The 25335-nt window shown below is 40.0% G+C and overlaps 1 protein-coding gene across 2 annotated transcripts in view; it reads right to left on the reverse strand.

Annotated features, from left to right (window-relative positions):
* Positions 1 to 8475: 8475 nt before the first annotated feature.
* The window catches only part of RSPO2 (R-spondin 2), a 108921-nt gene continuing 92061 nt past the window's right edge, over positions 8476 to 25335 (reverse strand). For both annotated transcript variants that reach the window (XM_063327403.1, XM_063327402.1), the window contains exon 6: positions 8476 to 10601. In XM_063327403.1, coding sequence (XP_063183473.1) covers positions 10492 to 10601 — 110 coding nt within the window. In that variant the 3' untranslated portion in view covers positions 8476 to 10491. The remainder of the gene's footprint in view (positions 10602 to 25335) is intronic.

Here is a 25335-nt window from a genome sequence, read left to right on the forward strand (position 1 = left end):
TGAGGGTGGTAAGGCAGTGGAACAGGTTGCCCAGGGAAGCTGTGGGTGCCCCATCCCTGGAAGTGTTCAAGGCCAGGCTGGATGGGGCTTTGAGCAGCCTGGTCTAGTGGGAGGTGTCCCTGCCCGTGGCAGAGGGTTGGAACTAGGTGATCTTTAAGGTCCCTTCCAACCCGAACCATTCTATGATTCTGTGATTGTATGACAAGGTATTGTGAAAATAGCACTGAATTCCTAATACCTCAGACACTTACGTTGTGCTCTTATGCTTCACACTACCAAGTATTTCTTATCAAAAAAATCCTTTGAACTTGTAATTTGTATATAAAATAGACATTCAAGTTTAGGGGTTTTTATTTAAAAAGTTGTTTTGACAATTTACCAATCGTACCCCAGTTCTGGGCAGCAACTTGCAACCATCTCCCTTTGAATCATTTACTGAAATAAACAATTTATGGAAGAAATAATATTTTCTTCTTTTTTTTTTTTCAAACAAAAGAGCAAAAATTAAACGCCTGTCACTTTCTCTAAAAAGCTAAGTAACAGTTATGAAGATTGCAGTCTTCTAAATAGCAGTTTGCATAACTGGCATTGAACTGGCATTGAATATGCAAGACATTGGGTCCAAGCCAATGGCTTCCCACGCTGTTGAGAAGTTCATATTTGCACACATGCTTTCTATCTCTTCCATGATCCAGAGATACCAGGATTAGTTAAAATAATACTCTCGAAAGAAATGAGGGCATTTTCAGAATTTTGAGGGCTTATTAAGCTTATATTAGTTTTTCAGTTGTTGCTGTCCCCCACTGATGAAAACCTACCTTTGCAATTATACCTTTTCATGAACACCAGAAAAGGATTTATTGCCCAGAAGGCTTTACCTACACACATTGAATGGGAAGAGGTAAAGATGATCTCATCTACAAGGCCGGCTTTTATAAATTAAATAGCATTTTTGAGTTCCCATTTACAAAGAAAACACTGCTCAGATTCTCCCATGTATCAGATCTTCAACTACTTGTCTAAATGTGTCATATACTACTACCCTGTATGGCACATGGTTTTGAACAACTCTACAGGTACAGCTGGACATAGCCTGTGGGATGGCCTCCTTTCCTCTTAAAATCTGTGTCCTGTGCAATTGCCGTTTTTTAGTTCAGTATATACACAATATTATGTCTTTTTTATTACTGATACTATTAAACAGTTATTAAAGGTGTAAGTACGATGCAGATTTTAGATGTTCTTTCCTTTGAAGATCCGAAGCTGAATAGCGTCTACCTACAGAGAGATTTCACTGACATTTGTGAGCCTGTGCTTCTGGTTACATCTGATGTTAACTTCCAAAAAGTTTAAGGGCAGGATTCTTGCTATCTTGATTCTTGCAATTTTAAGATTATACTGTTCTTCAGCTTGGGTAGAAAATTTTTGGAATGTGTTTTTGTCTTTATCTGCAACTGACTGAATACCAATATGACTTTTCTCCAAAAAATGGGATGACATTTTAGACACCAGCCGAGTCTGCATTTTTACAGATTTGTGCCTGCTCAGACTCGTGGTGACTTACCGCAGTCTCTATGGGCTTTCTGGGAACTCACAAACAAGACGAACACAGTGGTTTCTGATAGCTTCACCTCAGCAAGATCCAAAGATTCGGCTGCAAGATCTAATGAAGATCCCACACCTAGATTCCGTCTCAGCTCCGCTCTGAAAATTAATGCAACGTACCTGTATGTTACATGGTAGAATGCTTATTTCTGGGCTGCTGTAATTTATAACATCCTAAACGCAGATACATATCCATCTATTTCATTTGAGATGAATATGCATGGCTCTCAGTGAGCATAGCTGAGGAGAAAGGCTGGTGATGATGACCCCTGGCAGTCTGTGGAGAAGACGGGTGGGAACTCCAAAGTGCCTGGCCGTGCCCGTTAAGTTAAAGAAGGCTTGTGGGTCAGTCTTCAACAGTACCACCTCAACTGTACAGACAAATTTATACAGGAATTAAAAATTGGTTACTGGCTGTGCATTGCCCTCCTCTCTGGCCATATGCACGTCTAGCCCTTCAGACCAATAAATGCGTGCAGAGCTATCATGTATTCCTTTTCATGTAGCTATTCGCCTTTACAAATGGCTTAGCTCACACTTAGTTGGGGTTTTATGTCCAACAGATGGCAAAAGTGTTATTAATAGGCTAGGCCAGGCTAAGCAAAGCTCTAACAAGTCAGGATTATATATACACTGAGGTGGATTTTCTATTAAGCCTCACTTGGATTTGTATTCTTCATTTCATACAGAAGCAGCTATATAATTTTGAGAGTTTTTAAACTATGATTTGCTGATCCAGGTGCACTTTGCATAGCAGATGCCATGTGGAAAATGTGTGGGTGTCATGTTTAAAACAGTTTGGTCCTGTGTGAGGTCTTTCATCAACAAAACTTTCAATGCAACTCTTCTTCAGCGAATGCTTAGCAAAAGCATTTTTGCAAACAGCAGATAGCAAAAATCAGCATAAGAGGAGTTTCATATTAGTGTGACAAAAGAGAACTAGAATAGCACATAATCAACAGAGCAGAGGATACATGTGCTTAGCATTGAATATAATTTATAAGTGAGAAATTCATTGAAACTAGCACCACCACGGTCAAATTTAGAATCTCACTCACTCCAGGGTTCTCTGGACATTTCAGTCTGACTAATCAACCCACTCTTGATGAGTTTCCAAGAAGGCAAAAAGGACACACAGTATCGTGTACACAAAGGACCTTGTTGCTGTCAATCAGCCTGAGGACTGCTCCACTCCGGATCATGATCTACTCTCAAAACTTTCAAATCATTTATGGAGGACAGGGATGGCATAAAATTTTCTACCGGAAACTAAAGTGAATACTGCTTGGCAAATGTAGCATTCAAAATAGGCTACAGCTGGTGGACAGTTTTGCTGCTGGAATAATTAGGCAGGCGAAAGCAGGTTGTAGGAAGGCACTCCCACCAGATGTGGATGCTTGATGTGGAGAGAATGAATGGTTTGCTCTTTTTAAGGCTAACTCAGATGGAGGTAAACACACATTTCAGGAATTATGTTGTATAACCTGATATAATCCACAGAAGAAATTCTGCTTAGGAATCAAAGTTGTCCTGTTCTAGGTTTCAAGTCCTACTCCAGATCTTAAGAAATATATGGACTGGTCTTGAATAATGCCTTGGTGATACAATAGTCCAGGCTGAAATGCACACCACATCCTCATCATTAGCAAAGGGCCCATCAACCTTAAATGACCTGTATTTGCTCAAGAAGCTTTCATCTATATTTATATCTGTTAGTTAACCATTTTAACAGGGAAAAGGTAATTTGGGTTTATGATAAACCAGCTCCTCTGTGTATTCAGCACAGTAACACTAGCATTCTGCTTAAAAACACACCAATATTCTTCACTGCCAGTATGGTCAAAGATCTCACTTCTCCAAGAAGTGGATTTGGAGGCTTCACAGATAATATATCTGCCCTTTCTTTTTACATCACACCTCAAAAAATGAAGCTGACCAGAGAAATCATAAGAATTAATATAACTCTCCAGATTGCATGTGCTACCTACTTTCTCTCTGTGAGTAACATCTGGATTTTCTTCAGGGTCTGGCTGCATAACTCAGAAATACATGCCAAAACATCTGCAAGTCAGCCACATACTGCAAAGAATCTGCAGTTTAGAACTCGTGGGAATTCCTTGAATTATGGTATAGGGAGCACCAGGGAGCAGGAGGGAAGGGGAAGAAAGAGCAGGAAAACCCTGAAGTCCTTGTGCTGCACGTGAAGCAAAAATAATAACAAAGTGAGAGTAAGAATGAAAAATGATTGCTTCATTCAACTAATCAACTCAACAACTAATTGTAGAGCTGCAACTCATCTATAATGACAAGAAATACAATTTTGATCATCTCAATATAATTTTTAAAATGCTATCATTCAGCATTTATGCATCATTATCATAACTGCATGCAAAATTAAGACTGAAAATGTGTCTTCCATATTCCTTCTTACTATTGCCAATCTTCTATGAACTATCAATCACCTTGTCGTAAACTGGAAAATTCTTCATGGTTTTAGTTCAAAGTAAAATATACCTTTAGGAGATAAGAACCTTGTACCTTCCCTGACAAAGTGACCAACTGTCTTTATCAACTGTCTCAACAGAACTGAGCAAAGACTTTGATTTTGAACAATCCCGTTGAACTGGGATTGAACTGATCTGAATTTATAAATTCATGATGAATACATGATGAAGCAAAAAAAAAAAAAAGGCAAGCAACAAACACTATATACTTTTATATAAAAACCTAAAAAGGGGTTCTAACAGGTCAAACCGATAGTTCAATATTCTGCCTCCAGGAGTGGCAATGCGAGGTGAATGCATCAGCCATTATCTGCAATCCATTCATGTCGCACTCCCTCGGCATCTGCAATCATTGGATCAGGGATGGTCATTACACTTGCCTCTATACTTACCTATTCCTGTTTTAGATTATGGATGTGAGAGGATACATACTTGCCTACTCCTCTCATCATCTGTGTATAAACCTTTAGTCCATGAATTTCTCTCCAAATCTCTAGAGAGAAAGCATCTGATCATGAAATAAATTATGAGGAACAGCCTTAGAGCTTGAATCCGCACACCCTAGCCAAGAGAATAATCAGACTAGAAGACATTTGTGGTAGAAGGGCCGTTCACTGCTCCCGCCAAAGCCAGGCCACAGCGTAACAAGGAACGTGAGGCCAAAAGGAGAGTGCTGAACTGTGACAGAGCAATCTTGTGACCGCACTCCATGTCCCTGGGATTTTTTTGTGTATATATCACTAGACGACAGCTAGATAAAAGACCGACACAATTCTGGAGCAAAGATCAGGAGCCCCCCTGCAACTGAGCGCCTCCACTTCTGCAGATTGCAACCAACACCTCCAAGTCCACTCGGAAAGTAAAAGCTAACGTAACCTCTCACCGAAGTTTCTGATACAAAGAGGACTTCAGGGAAAACAAAAAAACCAAACACAACTCTTATCTTTCTCATAAAGCCCCCTTAAAGTCTGACAGGGAAGCTAAAATGCAGTTGCAAGCCAAGACATATTCCCTGACTGCCGCTGTTTGCTCTCTTGAGCTGAACGTCTATTTTGAGAAGTGACTGCGGAAAAACAAACCAGCCTCATTTTCAGTGTTTATTCATTTGTGGTCTATGAACTATTAGTTTCATTGGTATTGCCCAATAAAAACCAACAAGATTACATGAGTGTCACTGAAGAGACAATCTGAAAACAAGGAGGCTGGGCAGCTCTTTCACAGCTGGCAGGACCACAGATACTCCACTGGCCAGTTTAAGTAAGGATGCAACCTCACTGGGGTTGAGGACATATGTTCATTAGACATAAACAGAGCTAGTTTGCATTAAAAAAAATAATCAGTTGAAGCGTAGAGGAGTTAGATGATGGGCTAAATGCTGGGCTCACTTGGGACGCTCTTTCTAATCATACTTTCCTTACAGCATTTTTCACTCCTGAGAGGAACTGCACCCCAAACACTGGCCTGCCCTTCCCTCAGGTGTCCTGCAGGTCCAGCTGCTCGAATACTTCCCAAAGTGAATGTCCTTTCCTCACTCCTGGACAGAGACTTCTCATGAAAGAAACAACGGCAGGTTCAGCACGGACCTTTCGGTAAAGAACTAAACAAAAAGCTGGCAGTGGTTTGTGGGTTACACTTTCAGAAGGGTACGTTTTGTTCTCGTTGGTGTCAGTCCAAAATAACAACAGTCTAAAGTTTACTGGAATTTATGCTGGCTTATACCATCAGAAGTGAAAGCGAACTAGTGTCAAAGACAAGTACATTTTGTTGGCGAAGGGAAAGAGATGTGCAGTTTCAATTCAAAAATCTCTCATACCCTCTGGTAAGTGGGAGCATCAGTCTTCAGTACCCATGCAAAAAAGCATGGCACGTGTGCTGGTAGTATCCAGTTATTTTTATTCTATATTTTATTTCATCAGCATAACAAAGTTGAAGCACTAACTTCGATCTTAATCTGTCTGGAAAATTCTTCTCAATTTATAAGCTTTCAATCAAGGTTTTACCAATTTTTACCAGCATTTAGTTGATTTTTCCTTTATTTTTAGCTAACTCAAAATATATTTTGTATTATTTTTTGCTCTGTAATATAAGCTCATACTGATAAAAGGAGACATATCATATAAGTTCTCCAAGTTTTCACTTTTCTTTCATAGACATCTTTGTGTTAAGCATATAGGTGTAAGAGGAGAACAATTTCCTAACACTGACATTTGTAATATGGAAGGTTTGCATTGCCATAACGTGGAACGCAACATTTTTTTCTCCCCAGGAATAAGAAAAGACACATGTAACAATAATTTCTCACCAGCAAGAACAGCTGAGATGCAGTAAAGACCAGCCAGCCACAAAATAATTGCTTTAAATCTGCTCCTGCTTTTCTGGGGATTTTGGATTTTTTTAATTTAGAGACAGATGCTAGGAGGTCAGGATAAGGTAAGCCATACTGAGGACAGAGAGATCCTAAATGCCGAGTCGGGCAATGCAACTGTCTCTTCTGGGATAGGTGAATAAAATAAAGAAGAATGTATGCTTTCAAAAAATAAATTTTTGCACATCGTTGCAATGTAACACTTTTTTTAACTGACGATTACAGCATGGAAAGTTCTTCATCCTACTAACTTGAATCTTTCCTAAACAATAGCTAATGGTTAAACTAGAGGCACAAAAACATGGTGAAGACAGAAGCTCCATTGCTGCGAATCCTTCCACTGTTTGAGAGACACGGTTAGATTTGAAAGGCAATGACAGCTCTGCAAGGGGAAAAAAAAGTGGCATCAGCTGGCCTGCCTACCAGAAAAGAAGACCTTTGCAAGCCCACTTCTGATCAAATTTAAGGGAAATAAGAGGCAGAGTGGCACAGTCTGATTTTGTGATATCTGGCTTTGAAAACCTGCTCTTCTGCACTTCATCAAGCAAGAGTGCTTGCAGATCCTGAAGCAGCAGTCCTCTCCCAGAGCTATCCCCAGTTCTCCAAGCATCCCAGCAGAAGGATGAAAGCCACCATTGTAAAGATCATCTCTGGAATCCCAAAACAGAGAAGTAGTCCAGGAGAGGTTGAACCTCCTCTGCTCAGCACTCAGGAGGCCACCAGTGGGGTACTGTGCCCAGGTGTGAGTACTCGGTGTGAGGGGGGAATGGAGGAAGTCCAGTGGCAGGTCACTGAAACAGTTACGGGGCTGGAGTTACAACATCTGAAGAGAGGCCAAAGACACTGCGGGTATTTTTCCTGGACGAGGCTAAAGGGAAATCTAATGGCAGTCTTCAGCTACCTCAACAGGGCTTACAGAGAAGACCCGAGCCAAATTCTTCTGAGAAGCGCACAGCAAAGGGACAAGGGGCAATGGACACAAATTGCGACAGTAAAATTGTGACTGGTTGAAAGGAAAACAAAATTCCCTGTGAAGGTGGTCAAACATGGAAACACAGACTAGATTGTGAAATCTTCCGCCTCGGGCAGATACGATTTACCTTTGAGGTTAGCCTTGTTTCAAGCAGGGATAGGGACTAGATGATCTCTCAAGGTCCTTTCCAACCTCAGAATTACGATCTTTCGAAAACCTCAGTGCTATGAACACATTTGTAGGATCCACCATGCAAAGGCAGGATAAAAACAGATGTCCAGCATGAAGAAGAACCTTTGGGTTTTTTGGTAGCAAGCACAAGGTAGCACTTGTTACTTAGGGATGTTTTTTATGTCTACACTCTGAAGGAAACTCTGAATATGAAGATGACAAACCTTATGAAGAACGACTGAGGGAGCTGGGGTTGTTTAGCCTGGAAAAGAGGAGGCTGAGGGGAGACCTTATCACCCTCTACAACTACCTGAAAGGAGGTTGTAGAGAGATGGGGGCTGACCTCTTCTCCCTGGTGACAAGTGATAGGACGAGGGGAAACGGGTTCAAGTTACGTCAGGGGAGGTTTAGATTAGATATTAGGAGACATTTTTTCACTGAAAGGGTTATTAAACATTGGAATAGGCTGCCCAGGGAGGTGGTGGATTCACCATCCCTGGAGGTGTTTAAAAAAAGGGTAGATGGGGCACTGAGGGACATGGTTTAGAAGTGGCTCTTGTCAGGGTAGGTTGAAGGTTGGACTCAATGATCTTAAAGGTCCCTTCCAACCTCAACAATTCTATGATTCTATGATTCTATGACTGGGATAAGAGAAATCAATGTATATCTAATGCACAGAGCTTTTTCAAACACGTGCTTGAATATCTGTTTGGAAAAATCCCCAAATTTTTCACTCCAGTGGGAGAAAATCTGCATCCACACACCTTCTCCAGTTCTTCTATGTGTATGCTATTCCAAAGGAATACACTATTTGAATTAAAAAGGACCAAAAATATTTTACTCAGAAGCTTGTGACATCATTTTATTGTATTTTGTAGCACTCTTTCCATGACATGCCTAATACAATATTAGTAATCACTACTAAAAGGATTGTACGAGGGCATTCACTGCACTTACAGCCAAATTTGATAACCAGTAAGCAAACAGGCAGCTACAGTTCTTATTGTCTTTTTTTTTTATTTTTTGAAGTGAGCATTTAATGTCCAAAATAGCAGCCCAGGATCAGAACAATCTTACTGTCCTTAACATTATTATACTCTAGGTAAGCATGAACATATCCTAAATGAAAGATGGTGAAAACCGCATGGTTTGTGGAAGTCCACAAGAGGTTTCATGGAACATTCACACGTGCCTAACTACTGCACATTTCTGTAGCAACACTTGTCCTAGCTAAATATGGATATATTTGTGCTTATAGATGCTTTATTTCCCTAGCTTATTTGTAAAGCATATAACCCATAAAACTAAAACTGAGATTTGTGGGATCTTTCTAAATTATATGTAAAAAAGAGTTTTGTAGGGGTCTAGGATCAGTTTTACCTTTTCCTTGCTTTGTGTAGGTCAAGCTTTAGTCCTAGAACCGGAACAACTTCCCTAAGTGACAGCATAAATGACAGCCATTTTATTGTGGGCTTTTCCCAGCAGATATTAAAAAAAATCTCCTTGAATGTAAGCCAAAGAAAGCTAAATTACCAAATTACACATCCTGAGCCATTTTAACTTCCTACACAGGACATTCTCTCCACCCATCCCAAAAAAAAAAACCCCAAACCAAACAGATGCAGATTAAATTTGCCAAACTTCTGCAAATAACAGGCAGTACTGGGACACTGACTGGGCTTTGCTATACTTTTGAATGATTCAACTTAGATAGCTTTTTTGGTTTTGTTCTTGTTTTTCCCTTATTCAGGTATTTGTTTGCCGTATCTGACTGGATCAGGACTAACAGAAATAAAACATTGTGCATTAGATTTGAAAAAACTACATATACAATCTTAGATACCAAGAAATTTCCATATAATTTCTCTCCTGACACTCAGAACATCTGTCATCATCGTGCCTCATCTTAAAAAAGTTACACTTCTTTTTCGGAGACAAAAGTACACTGAGAGAGGAGTACAGAATAGCAGAAAAGACTCGCGGTTTACTAGTCTGGTAAGTGTCCTTCAGAGCTGACACTCCATTGCGAGGGTCAGTACAAGGTAGTTCAGCCATCTGAATGTGCTTTACAAACGAGAAAAAAAAAAATCCAGTTTGTAACTATTGAGAAATATGAGAAGATACTTAAAACATAGTAAAAAGTAAACATTTACTGGATTATTTTAAAGTATATTACTAGAACCAACAGGACATAACTTTAAACAATGTATAAAGTATTATACATAAAAATGCATAGATGTACAGTAAATATGTTCATTTATATGTAGACGGAGTAATATGTACACACTGAGTCTGTTGTGCTTCTGTAAGTCTAAGCAGTAATTCCTGTGGTATATTGTCTCAAAGCAGTTTTATTACACAACTGTATCAATGTAGCAGGTGCCGAGAACAACGTACATTTACGCTAGAGTAGGTAAGTCGTATCCATTTGCTCTTGAAATGTACAAATATAGGAAACAAAGGCCATAAATGCAACAGTACCTACACCTCCAAGACTTCACTTTTTAAATTTTATTTAAATATGCACAAGTCCGCCTAATGGTGATACGTAGGTTTCTTTCCTGCTTCCCTTCCGTGTCAACGCGGTGACCAGGCACTCGGGACAAAATCTTTGATGCACTTCAGCACCACTTCCACTGATTCAACTCAGTGCTCTCCTGACCTTGAAGTCTTCAGGTCAAAAATGAGAAGAAAAATATAAAATAAAAAAATATATAAATAAAACAAACAAGCTTGTGGGCTTTTTTTTTTTTTCACAAGTTATTTGCCACCAATACTGTCAAAGCAGCTGAATCGTAGTGCATCCATGGGCAGGAGCATATAGCAGCTTTTGTGCACTTCGCAAAAAAAATATATTAAAGAAAATCAAGTCTTTACTGGCTTGTTTTATCTGTTGCTAAAAAGATGCTGTGCTGCTTCTGAGCCCTTTCCATCAAATTCTTTTTCTTCTTTTTCTTGTCCTTTGTTTTTGCTGGCCTTTTTCCTAAAAGAAGGAAAAACAATATCAGAGTCAACAAAGTAAAGAATACGGAAGCGATATTAGACTGCAGCCGAAAAATTCAGTGGCACAGAAACTATCGATGGGGACTGCGAAGGTAATAATACTGGCTAACAAGCTTCAAGCATCAGTGAAAACAGAAGTTTTCAATGTGGTACAAGAGGAATCGGGATCCTTGACTGTCATCGCTTGTCCACAGGCAGGATTTTGCTGGTATGAGTAACCGTGTTGATGTAGGTCTCGCTTTGGGCAGGGTCACTCACGCAAGCAACGTTATGCAAGTGCCTGGGGCTCAGCGCCAAACAAGTGCGTAGACTCCTAACTCACTGAAAGCTGGATACGTGCCTTAGACCCTTGCGTAAACTTGCTTGAGTGAGTAATCCTATTTAAGTCAAGTCCAATACATCCGTGATTTCGACGAGAAATTAGGCATTACAGCCCAAGTATTTGGTTGGATGTTGTCCCTACGTGCTTTGGCAGAAACAGTGCCGCTTCTGTGAAGAACTGCTATTATTGCTTATTAGTACGCTGTGCCTAATTCTCACACCATATTACTGTGCAGAAACAAAAATTTCATTACGCACTTTTTGTTATTGGAAGGTCACTGAAAAATAACCAAAATCAGGAAATCAGGATCAATGCAGGAAAAAAAAATCTCGGACTCCTGGGATGGGAAAGTTTTTTCCTGGTCAGCTCTACTAATAAATCAGTGCTCTTTAATTCTCTCAGCAAAGATACCATGGACTGAAAAAATGCTAGATATAAAGGCCCACATTCAGCAATGCATTACCTTTTAAGTATATGCTTAAATCCTATCAACTCTAGTAGGATTTAAGGAGACGACCGAACGCTGTCTGGAGTGAGAACAGTCTGGGTTTTCTTGGCAGTACCATATACTGAAATATGTGATCAATGGTAAAAAAATAAGGTTATTAATCTCTAGAGGTGCCAACATTGCAAACTTTCAGGAGAACTAAATTAACTTAAGAAGACAGTAAAAGGAAATTCAAGTAGCAGACAATACAAAAATGTGGAAATGCATTTTTCATCTACAATGTCAGTACATTATTAATTGGGAGAAATGTTTGCCAGTCTGGCTTTGTCTTATTTCCATATTTTTTCTTAATTAAAAAGGCCCAAGCCAGTATGAAGTATTTTTTTCTCTATTTGGTAATAATACTGAATAAATCTGATTCTAAAACTATCAAAATTTATGACCCATTAAAAATAGAGGGTTATATGCTTGAGATTACATATTTGTAATACGCTGTCTAGGCTACTGTTCTCTAGGAATTATTGGAATACTCGTATATAAAATAGGACAGGACATTAAGGTAATGAGCACATAAGTTCAGTCCATACTAAAATCATAAGGGACCTTGGAGTTTACTTCTGCTTCTCATTAAAGTCTGGCATTAATGCTACTATGGCATCTTGCCATTTTTAAATCTAGTTAATCCTACACAGTAAAACCTCAGTCCAACCAATCATTAATCAAAGCAGCTTCTAAGTTAAAACGCTTTAGTAACACGGTATCTAATGACTAGGCACACCTAATGAGGTCAGAGGGAAGGAATACTTGACACAAAGTGGCATTACAACAAGATGGTTTCAATTATAGAAATTTCCATATCAAAATTTTATTATGTGATTCTCCCAGTTGGTGTACTGTAAGGCAACAGAACTGGGATGAATGTACAGTTGAACTCTGCCGTTTGTCTCGCACTTTAAATATTCTGGGTTTTTTAACCTGAATATTTGAAATATTTATTAAGAAAGAAGTAGAGGAGGGGAAACAATTTGAAATGAGTGATAACGCAGCTCATCAGAAGACCAGCAGAATCGGTTAGAGCTTTAGTGGAGTTTTGCTATTCTGTTTGCTCAGTGATCATACTTTCTGAGGTTTTTCACTGTACAGACCAATTAGTAAAGGAAATATAAACTCCAGACAGTGCCACATGTGCCACTCTGTACGATCTCCTCCAGACAAATAGAGTAAAAGCTTACTCTAAGTTTAAGAAAGATTCTATTCTTTTCCCCCTGAAAAGCACAGAAAAAACAACACATAAACCACTTGATATCTATTTGTCAATGCCTTACAAAGTAAGGCTGTAATGCAACCATAAAATCAAATTGCCAGCACACTCCCCATATGATATCCTTAAAATAGAAATGAACTGGACTAGATTTCAGTGATTTGACATGTCATTGTGGGGAAAAAAACCCAAACCTCTACTGTGCTTCTGCTGCTCTGAAGCCAGTGTCCCCACACCTGCTTTTGCCCCACGGTGCACCAAAGGCAAATTATCTTCTTTTACTTGTGCCGTGGAGTACCAACCCGTGCGGAAGCAGTACCACTGAGACATTGATACCTGATAACCTGCTCTCCTGTTAGTAAGCTCTTGGGCTGCTCACTATTTTTCCAAGCACCCTGTTGTACAGAATAAATTTCCTTATTTTCAGGACAATATTAAACCACACAGAGAAAATCCAGATGGCTGGTGAGGCTAACAGAGTCCCAAATTCCAGCTGTCATTTAAAACAGAAAACTGAATATAAAAGGTATTTCTTGGCTAACCACTGGTTCCCATATTGCTACTAGAACGCAACAGAGATTAGCAAGAAAAACGTGACTATAAAGATTAAAGAGTTCAAACAAAGTATGCTGCTGAAGTCCCCACGCATGAGAACTTTTATTAAATTCAGATTTCAATTGCAGTGCTTATTTTGTCAGCAGAAGCGCAGTGAACAGAAGCAACTTCCAAATATCTTGCTACGGACATCTTTTGGAGAACCTGATGTTTGTGATATGGAAAGTAGATCCTCAAAGAGGATCCGGGAGCCAGACTCTCCCTGTTGCCCAACTGGAGGGCAGTGGGGTGAGGGGAGCCTATGGAGTGGGGCCGGGATGGCAGCGGGTCCCTCCACTCGGTGCCAGGGGTCGGGTCTGGAGAACCCGGTGGGCAAGGAGCCTTCCATGGTCTGTCTCCCACCTCACCACCTCACTGCTCCTGAGAGCAGAACCTGACCCCAAGCCCCTCTCCCCGTGGGAAGCAGCAGGGCTCTGCCCCCTCGGCTTTGCTGGGGCAGTTGAAAAGGAGCGGATTTTCAGCAGCAGTGTATTATAGTCCAGAACTTGCTGTTGCACACAGAAGGCAATTCCTGGCTGAAGCAAACGGCGAGGGAGAGCAGAAGGACTCTCTCTAAAGTGGCTTTACCGCTATCAATAACAGGTTATAGCATTACCGCACAAGACAGAAAATGACAATACCCGAGATGTTAAGTCTGATCCACCTAGCCTATAAACCTTCCTGATCAGAAACAGAACCCAAGTGAGCAAATCGTCCAGCGCAGCCGCCTGGGGTCCGCAGCCAGCACCACTCTTTAAGCGTCATTACATCCTTCCCAGTGACAACTCGCCTGCTTGTCATCTGGCAGATAGCCGCACGCCTTGCTTCTCCTTTCCACGTTACAGGCCTCCACATCAGGTCTCATCCTCAATCTTTATGACTGCAGACAATCTGTTTTTGAAAGCCTTTGGTGTTAACAGCAATGGGAGCAAATACAAATAATTCATGCAAAGAGCAGGATATCTAGCACTGTTCAGGTTACTGTATTCCTATTTTTATTCTGATTGCATTTTCCCTTGCATACTAACTAGCTAACTAACTTTCCTTGAAAAGCTGTTTTTATCTGACCATCTAAAAAAGAGCTCCTCAATTTTTGTTAGCAGAGTCAGCTCTGAACATAATTTACAGAATTTGTCTAATAGTCTGTAAAGTCTGTGTATACACTGAAACGTATAGGGCCTAAGAAAGATCTGAAACTTAGCTGGATTCGGTGTTCAATTATCTAGCAAATAAAAGTCTTAAAAGTTTATCTATCATTCGGTAGCTCGTATTTCTGCCCAGGTTATTTTACATAAGCAAGATTGGCAAAGCCATTCATTCAAACCCTTTATTGCAATGTTACCAAATTCAGTTTTGCTATTTGCTTTATAAATTACCGATGAACAAGCCCTCATTTTCTCAGGAACCCATCCCAATGGGTGCTATTCTTTAAACATTTGTTTGGCCCACTTGGTTCTGGGAGGTAGATGGACAATAATACACTATGCAACGAAACATTATAGTTAGCTAACAATGTACCACAACTTCTAATTGTATGATAACATATAGGAAATGGTACAATAACACATAGGTAAAAATGCAATTCCAACACGAATTCCTGAAAAAAATCCCCATTATTTATGCTAATATATACACAGCAATTGTCTGTACACCAGAAAGTAACAGCTAGGAAAATGATTGTTTAACTTGGCTCTTGCTGGATTATTTTTCTTCTTTTTTTGCTGTTTTTGTACCATTTTATCAGTGTTGCTCCTGCAGCAGCTGCACGCTGGTATATTAGAGACTCGTGCTCAGTTCTCTGCTTTGGCTCACACACTGAGCTGGAAGGTGTCTGGAAATACTGCATGTTCCTTCTGGATGGTCCCACCTGGTCAATTTGGGATACACTTTACCTGGTTCAGAAGGAGCTTTCATCACCTTCTGTCAGGTGCAGAGGCAGCTTTCTCCAGACAGAGTTTAGGCAGCAGATTCCTAACACTCAGGGCACTCCTCGTTCTCCAGAAGAACCACAATGCCGCAAATGTATCCAGAGGGACTCCCAGCATCGTTTCTTGAGATCCTCAGCTCAGACAGACAGCAGCAGTTCGGTACCTGAATTGTCCTTCAGCTGCTGTTTAGATACTGTTATATGTACTGCTCTTCTAACTAAATCTGTCCGTTGCTCGTTTCAGCAGACGGAGAAAAAACAGTATACATCCACATGAGGGCAGCAAGGATTTAAATTTAAAACATTTAATAATAGAAAAAAAGAGCAACAACTATCTGCAGCTTTACTTCAGAGTCTAATGCCTTCACAGGCTTTTCAGCATTTTCACACACAATTTGTTATTTTAGAGACAAAAAAAATGTTAAGTCCTCCTTTCTTTATTTAAAACTTTTTCCTCTTCTATGGGTGACTACTGAATAATGGGACTCAAAGGTGTCTGCCTGCTTCCCTTCCCTGGATTTTCCTATGCAGAACTTTCACTGCTGGCAGCAAAGGCACAATGGTGTCCTGGGATAATAGCAGACCTTGCTAAAAACATCTTTTGATCTTTTTTTTTCCCTTTCATTTGTCCTTTTAGGAGCTAAATGTCATTCTCCTACAGCTGCAGTTCTATCATAGACCCCGTGTGGGGCAGCGTCTCCTCTGACTGGCAAGTTAGAAAAGTTATTACACTCAAGTTGTATCACTGAAGGATGGGCAGGCACCAGGGGAACTAATGACAGCTGCGGAAAGACGATAGAGATCCTCGATCATTAACCAGTCAGATCCAATCAAGAGGAAGACGGCAGATGAGAGCTTCTGGAGGAGCCCTCTCTCGCAGGACAACTTCTGTCCTGCACGAACCCGCCGATGCCTCGTCATCTCCTCCCCTTTTGCAGCGCACATCAAACTACACAGAAACAGCGATTGCAAAAACCTGACAACCAAGCAAACAAAGGATTCGGTCCAGAAATTATTCCCCAGAGGTAATTTATCTCCTGGGGCTTTCAGTCGGGTTAAAAATTTTGGATACTGAAACTGCCAGAGAAATGCACAAATTGCTAAGAAATCTTATAAACACATGCTCAATGAAAGAAAAAAATTCTCCCATTGCTACAAGGTCAACCTCTTCCTAAAGCCTGATTTACAAACCAAGGCTGCCAAGCGGCCCACAGGAAGAGGCCGCAAAGAGCCTTAGTCACGTAGCAACTCGCACGCCGCGGGCATCGCCACCCTCTGCTGCCTCTGATGACAACAGAAAGGACGGTATCCTCACACCAGCCGCCCACACCACCATTTTGAATCCCAAAATGCCAGAATTTGTAAAGGTGGGTTGTTTTTTTTTTTTCAAAGCACTGAATTATGGTACCGATGGACACCACAGAAAAATTATGAATTATTTCATCAATCTTTCTTCGTTTGCAAGGGTTGAAAAATGTTGAACAACTTAGCTTCCAGAACAATTACTGAATAAAAATAGAAAAAAACCCCATACCATAATTACAGACTTTATCACAAGTGATACAAAGAAGGAACAAATGAAGTCAGTTCTTCAGCTTCAAAGTGTTTGGTTTTGCAGGCTTACTGGTTTTTTTGTACTTTTTGTTAGAATACTAATAATTAACGCAATATGTATTCCTGGCCAATTGAAATTCATAAAGCTATTATAATAATAGACTAAGGAAATTAGTTCCCCTATGTAAAATGCATAGTTCAATGTTATTCACACATTCTTGCCCATTTGATGTCAGCTTTACTGATGAAAATCAGGGAACTTTTTCTGTCTTGAATAAACTTTGTAATTTCTACACAAATCATCGCGAAAGCACTGGGAGTGCAGAGCTAACCTGCGTGATATCTTATTCAGTTCCTGGCAACCAGAATCCTGGTATTTTATTTTCAATTTCACAACTTCGGGTAAATGATTATAACCCAACCAGCACTTAACATTTCATATACTTGGTGTTTGTGTAATAAAACCAGACATTAGCTACTGAGATGAAAGCCGATTTAGAAGAAGCAAAGAATAATTCCTCAACTAAAAAAAATAAAATAATCAAATTATACCAAGTTTCTGTATCTCAATCCCACCAGCTTTTCTTGTTTTGACACATCCACTAAGAAATTAAAGGTTTTACTATTTAAGGGAGGAATAAGCAAAGGGAGGTACTCTTTTCCTCCCAAAGTACACATCTACTTTTCCTCTGGCCTGAATAAAAAGCAAATCTAAGCAAAATTAAAATATGATGTTCTTTCCTTCTGGACCATACTGAGTATCATCAGCCATTGTCATCTGTTTAAGAAATACTGATTCCTCCACAAAGAATGGAATTTACATATCACAGCCTTTTGAGAGTTCAGTGGATTTTTCCTCTACTTTAGGGCAAATTCACTGGGAAAAGAGTCGTCTTACGTTGCCGAAACGCAATGTATTTCCCACACTGCAGTTTTCCAACATGTACGGTAGATGGCAGTGAAATATTAACTGAAAAGTGGCTTCCACTACCATAATTTCAAAGAATATTAATTTTTCTTCGCAGAAATACCCATTTACTCTGCCTAGAACATAAGGCAACTGATTCTATTTATTAAATAATATAAAAATTGCAATTAGGAACTCATACATACAGACTCAGCGAAGAAAGCAAAAGAAAGCACACTGGGGAAAAAGGAAAACTAGCAAACTCAAGGTAACATAGAAACCCTCAGAAAACTCAGATAGAAGACCTATGTTTAATTTAGTATTATAGATGTTTAAATGTTGGGTCCCATCCTTCTTTCAGTCACAGTCGTGCGAAAACTGGTGGGTCTTCGATGCAGCCGAAAAATGTTTATCAGAACTGAAATGATAGGAATATCAGCTGCACACTATTCTTATCTCAGTCAACACCATGTCAGACCTGATGCTTTGCAAGCAGAGCCAAGCAAAATATTTCCAATGAAAGATTTGGGTTGGTTTGTTTTCCTTCCTTTCACAGCACAATATAAAGCAAAATTCAAAATAATAAAAAATATTTATACACAGCCCGGAATATGCATGCATGTGTAAATATATCTTAACTCTATATGCAACAATTACAGGTGAGAACTAATTGGCTTTGAACTTCTCTAGGCTTGATTCGACTCTGATCTGACTTACAACTTCCTCTGTCCGGTATTCTTTAATTTTCTTCCATTTCCCCTTTTACTAGACAATTTAATTAATTTTATCTTTGTCTCATCATATAGTGAATAGAACATAAATTCTACTGAGACAACATTTATTTGTTGCACCTGCAAGGTTTAATTTCACACTGTAAATTGCATTTTGTTCAATTAGGAGTTTCTTACAGAGAGAGAGATTACACTGGAAAGTTGATTTTTTTTTTAGAGATTTTCTTCTACTGTGACATACTATTTAGTTCTAAAAGGTTTGTCTTTTTTAATTCCCTTTAGGGATTCTGATCAAGAACTGAGGAAAACTTTTGTTCCAGGATTTTTTTTTCTTTTTTTCTTTTTATTTTTTTAAAGCTCAAAGATAATTTTATTTATCACTTCTGCCTCTCTGCAAGTAGTGTACGGGAAACCCTATTGAAGTTCAGTAAGAAAAGAGGCTAAATTGAACACGTAATGATGGAGTAAAGTACTACCCAGTAAGAAGACTCCTACTGAATAGCAGTGCCAGACAACACCCCTGAACGTTTAATTAACTACTATAGAGATAGTTATAGAATCATAGAATCACAGAATGGTTCGGGTTGGAAGGGACCTTAAAGATCACCTAGTTCCAACCCCCTGCCATGGGCAGGGACACCTCCCACTAGACCAGGCTGCTCAAAGCCCCATCCAGCCTGGCCTTGAACACTTCCAGGGATGGGGCATCCACAGCTTCTCTGGGCAACCCGTTCCACTGCCTCACCACCCTCACAGTAAAGAATTTCTTCCTAGAATCTAATCTAAATCTCCCCTCTTTCAGTTTGAAACCATTACCTCTCATCCTATCGCTACACTCCCTGATAAACAGTCCCTCCCCATCCTTCCTGTAGGCCCCCTTAGGTACTGGAAGGGGCTATAAGGTCTCCCCGGAGCCTCCTCTTCTCCAGGCTACCTTTGAGCCATGTCCAGTCAGGATTGAAAAGATGTCCTGAGTTACATGGCTTTATCCCTGACTGTATTACAATAGCTTTCATGCTGGCTTAAAGAGAAGCACTTTCCCAAAATTACCTAAGAGGACCTGATGTTCATAAGCATGCCACTTTGATTTACGCTGTAACCAGTTAATTCCACACCATATTGCTACAGAAGGTTTATTCACCATCAGAAGTTGGAGAAAGGGCACTTTTCACCCTAAATCTTACTTGTTTCCCAACAGGCACACACCAGTTTTTCAAGGATATTAAAATCAATACTGCACAGTGGTATTAATGGATTATTAGTGGATTATTAATGGATAAAATATATATATAATGGATAAAAATGGATACGTACAGTATCCGATATGGCACTTTAGCTTGCTAAAGCTCTTGTTTGTGTACTAGTATCATCAAACCACTGGCACAACTGTAGAAATAGCTTATGGCCTATGGCAGCACAGAAAACTTTTTTTTTTTTCCCACAACGAATTTAGGAACATAAAATCACCCAACTGGGTTCTGTTAACTATGATCTGGGCCAACATTTGAAGCTGTGCTTTTACCTTTGGGAAAGGAGTGCATGAGGAGTTCTGCAAGGAAGCAGAAGGGCATGAGGATGAGATCCCTCTGTAACACTGTCACGCCGCACCGGAGCCCGTCCACGGCCTCCGTGGGAAGTGGCAGCACAGCTCTCCCAGGAGGCCGATGCTATTTTTTCTGCTGCAAACATGCCATGGAGCGAGCCGGGGAAAGGAACAGCTGGACTAAAGGGTGAGTTTCAGCAGTCCAGGGCAAAACATTGTTCATTCCCTACCCCAAAACTGTTACTGAAACAGGTACACAACTACCATACGTTCACCAGCACGTACACAGTGTGTAACTTCTTTGGTTTTAAAGGAGACTTATTCAGATGAAAATATCAGACACTGACTGTTTCGTGCTGCCTGACAGACTCAGCCTGGAACATGAAAGAACGAGAAGCTGCATGACCATTGGCTGTTTGTGTTATTGTCTATTTTCTTTCATAAAGTATTGTTAAGCCTATTTCCATTTTCACGCACCACGCACCTAGAGCTTTGCTGTACCCCTGGCTCCTGGCCCGTCTGTGTTTCTGGCCCACAGGCAGTGTCTGTGGGGGCCACTTCCAACTCTGAACCACGTGAAAACATCCATCATGAATTTAAAACTACTGAACCAACTTTCTTCAAGCTTCCTCTTGTGGTTTTTTTTTTTTTTTTTTCCGTTTGAGCAATGTTTGGTTCGACTCTCTGCATAATTCTTGTCACAGGAAAAACCTTTGCACCCCCATCCCCACAAACGCCCCCCCCAAGCAGCTCTTTCAATGTCCCCGCATTGCTGTGAAGTGTTAACTAAACTTTTTTGACCAACTGGCGCTTGAGGCTTGAACATGAGCCGGCTGAGGATGGGAGGAAATATCAGTAAATCAGAATCAAGGACCTAAGATAAACTGAGCTTAGAAGTATTTCTTTTTTGCTTTCTCCAAAGTAATACATAAACAGACCACGGGACCACCTAACTTTCCCCCCCCTTAAGGCACTAAACTGGTGCTACCACTCATGAAATTCTTGTTCCCTGGAAAAATAAGTTTGCTCAAGGTATCATGAGCCTTTAAAAATATGATGGTTAATGGGTTTCACTGAACGGCTTGTAAAATAATTAATATCGTCTGTTGCCGTATTGCAGATATTGAGTTATTGACAGGCATTCTTTTCTTTTTTTGTTTTAATGTTAATCAGAATAGAATTAAAAACAGCCAGAAGCAGAAAATCCTTGATTTTTATATGCTTGGAGATTTTCACAGTGAAGGAGTCACATTTGAAGGAAATAAATGAAGTGGTTTCAAAGTTATGGTTATTTAAAATGGAAATTCAGGAAGAAAAAAATAATTTATGCTGTACTTTCTTTAAATTATGCTCTATGACATTTCCAAATAAATTCAAGTCTGCAGGTAATCGCAGCATTAGATATAATGTACCCTGTATTAAATTTTACTGCAGAGGCACACGGGATCACAGTAAGGACAAACCACAAGCCAAATAACCTGTGATTTCTCAAAGTTTATTATTAGACTTAATAACTTAAAGTGTCTTGTTTGCCTTGAAGCCAGCTGCATGAGTTCTTATCTGGAATTCACTGCATCAGGATTATCTCAAACCTGCGTACTTTTTTACAAGTCTTTAAATTCAATAATAAATATCTAGATGGGAAAATTAGATAATGCATGTCTCTTTAAGAATGCTTCCACTTTATATTAATACGATTGAAAACACGTTTTAGTCTCTAAAACTTAAGATGATGCACTGCTTGCAGGTGAGAATTGGGGTCAAGAGAATGTCTAGTGCGATCTCTTACATAAACACGAGCCACCAAACATTACTCTCGCATGCTGTTAAGGCTAATGACTTGTTGGAGAAATGCATCCGGTCTAGATCTGAAGACAAGAGGAGACAGAGGATCCACCACTTCCTCTGGTAATGGTCCCAGCAGTTAATCATTCCACCGCCAGAAATATGTGCCCAAGTCATAACTTAAATTTTAATATCTAGTTATTAATCCTCATTAGGCCTTTCTCTCCTCGATCAGACCTCTCTCTTTATGCACTGTGGATAAATCTCTGCTCATCATCTTTCCGAGAAGTTAAACATATGGCAGTTTTCGTGCACCTTTCTTTAAAGCTTATTTTGTAGCCCTCAAACAAGTTTGTGACTCTTATCTGCACTCTGTTCAGTTTTACAGTATCTTCTATAAAATGTGCGTCTCAGACTGTAAGTTACAGTTCTGCTCATACAGAGGATAAAATTATTTTATTTGCTTTTTCCTTATTACGAAAGTTACTCAGCCAAGACTTGTATTTGAAATTTTTCTCTCAACATTGCAGTGAACTCATGTTTTCTTCTGAGAAACACTATTTTTAGGTGCCATTTCTCATCCGCAGATATCCATTCCTAGTTCAATAATTCTTCAGCCCTCCAGCATAACTTCACATTTAACTAAATGAAAATTAATTAGTTCTGTTTGAATAGGACCATTTTACAAAGCAACCTAGATTTTTCTTTAGGTCTACTCTAGAGTATTGTTTACTGTTATCCTCAGATTATTTTTTTTTTAATTGACTGAAACAAATAACAATGCTTACTGAACCATATTAAGACCATCATCACTTTTTCCAAGACATCCAGCCAGCACACGCTTTAATTTTATTTTGTGGTAAAGATAAGAAAACTTTATAGATTTATGAGAGTCCCAAGTTTGAGCATATGCATTTTGAGTATCACAGTTAGTCCGGGTCGTGACTTTTGTGATGCTTCTGTTAGCTTCATTTCTGCAGCTGCACATATAAATCCAAACGGAACTCAACTGACTTTGCAGGAGCTTTCCACGTAGGAATGTACAGGCTTAGTCCTCACACAAAGAATTTTTACTTTGAAAGGAATTCTGTTTGGATAACTTATCTGCTGATGGTACGACAAAAAAAACCCCAAAACAATGCCGACCTGGGCTGGACTGAACCGTGTGCCTCTAACAAGTTTTACAACAAAAGCTGCAATGAGCCAATAACAAAATGTGATCTATCAGGAGAGTGCCATAGAGCCTGGACTTGTGATTCACCTTCACCATAAAAGTTTATGTCTAGGGAAAGCCATGAGAAGCCTGACTGGAGCGTACTTCCAGAATGAAACCAGTATCACCGCGGTTATGGGGAATGCCCCTTTTCCGGATCCAGCTGGAGCAGCTGAGGACATTGTTGCCCCAGCTGCTGCTCAGTGCCCACCACCTGGCAATGACCACTCTCGCAGCTCTGCAGGCAGGAGAGGCTGTATTAACCACTGCTAATGCACTGATGTACACAATCGTGCCTGCGGGAAGGCTCGGACTGAGTCCCCAGGTTCTGAAGGCCAGCCGGCAGCTCCGCAGGGGGCTGGATGAGGAGCACACGCGTGCTCAGCTCCAGCTGCTGTAGGTGTAGGAACACCTACAATGGGGCAGCGCCAGCTTCACGCACGGCAACCACGCACAACTGAACAGAGGCTTATTTGGAAATTATTTTACTAAACTGAAATACGCCCTTGACAATAAATTTACCCACATGAGCTGTTTCACATGCTTGAAAGACTGAATAACGTATATGTATTTTGAGCTTACATGCATCAATGTTTAAACACGTATTTAAAACATGATTTTGTTACATCTAGCACTGACCTGAAGAACACCACCACCACAAATACTTTCTTTCCTCTCCCAGGGGTAAGACATGGATTTGCTCAGGAAACGGTCTGCAGCATCTCTGTAAGGACAGCCTATTGCTGCAGATGCTCTCAGCACCGCAGCAGGCTCTCTTCCCCCCTCATCTACACGGCAGCTGGATACCGCCTTGGCATCACACGATATAAGAAGCAGTATAACGTGGTGTCTAATAATACATATGGAGTGGACAAATTAGGTTCTCGTTCTGATACACATCTGCAAGAAAGACAGCACCATAATCTTCACCATCAGTTTAAACAGCCAGTCTGAACTAAATTGAAAACTAAAGTTTTTTTCCTGCATAAAACATTTTAAAGTATATATTCACTGATAAAGTTGAAGGACAATGTGTGGATGCTTCCTTGAGAAGAAAAGGAAAAAGAATACATGAAATAAACACAGTGTGCAGCTTAAAGGCTACTTGCCATAAAAGGCTTTTCCTGACTGGAAGTTACAGATGTACTTAAAAAACAGATGTACATCAAAGGCTGTTGATTAGAAGCACAGAGAGAAGTAATTATCAGTTATTTTTTTGAAAAAAGAAATTCTTTATTCTAATACCAATAAAACCTTAGCATGTACAGAATGATTCCATGGGTTTAATTAACCATATGAAATATATAAATGTATATGCTATTCCTGCTCCACGTCATCATGTTCTTATGGCTACTTTGGGTGACCTTCTGATGGATATGAGATCTTGGCTTCATTATTTTGTGACAGTATTAGCTTAAGGACATTGCATAGCTGAAATTGTTCAAGACCTACTTATTTTTTGCTTAGAAGTTCCTGTTGTAATTCTAAGACGTTAATGATTCTTTGTGGGCCAGGGCGATTTCCACAGGTAGATATTGAGGCTGGCAGTTACAGAGAGCCCATCCTGCAGTATGGTACAGTAGGTACAGTGGCAGAAATCACAATCCTTGCTAAACCGGTGGCCAGCTGCAAGGGCAACATCTTATGAATAAAATAAAAAGAGCCAGAGCACAGGGCTGAATGCTGTCCTCAAACAGTAGCAGGTTTCCTGGTGTGTTTCTGACTTGTGCCAAGTAGTACTTCTCCCAAGAATGGTACATTCCTGGCCGTACATTCTTTGCAGAAGGTCAAGAGATGATGGAAGAAACATTTACCCAAACTCTTTAGACCTCACTAATTTCAAATTAGCAGCTGTATTTCAAGATGAACAATTTTTACAGTTCTGATTTTAGATGTATACGTGATAAGCCCCTGGACAGGAATACATAGACCAGAAAACCAGATATGCAAGTGTATAACTTTGGCGACATACTCAGGCTGGGCTGACACTGTTTTGAACGCTGGAAGGAAGTATTTATTTGAACCAAGCTCAGCTAAGTGATTATCAGCTTCTCACATTGAAGTATAGTTGATGTCTACTGAATGCTAATTATTTCATCGTGTTAGCAAATACTCTTTTCTTGGCCAGTGCCTTCATCACAATCTGTTCCATGTGTTGATTCAAACTGTCCTATAAGATTAACAGTGGGTAACAACTGGATCACTGAGGGTGTGACATACTTATCAAATTAGTTACAAGTCTCCACTCCACTGTTTATTTTCTCTACTGAACAATTAACCCACTATTACAGCCACTTTCCTTCCTCTAACTCAGACTGGAAGGTAACATTTTCTTCTTCTCATTTGCTGACTTCAGGAGATTCCTTTCACAACCCTGTTTGAATTTTTCCTCCTTCCAGTTATGCTTCTGGATCCCACAGAGGGAATCT

Source organism: Chroicocephalus ridibundus, chromosome 2 (assembly GCF_963924245.1).
Source record: "Chroicocephalus ridibundus chromosome 2, bChrRid1.1, whole genome shotgun sequence".
Taxonomy (NCBI): Eukaryota; Metazoa; Chordata; class Aves; order Charadriiformes; family Laridae; genus Chroicocephalus; species Chroicocephalus ridibundus.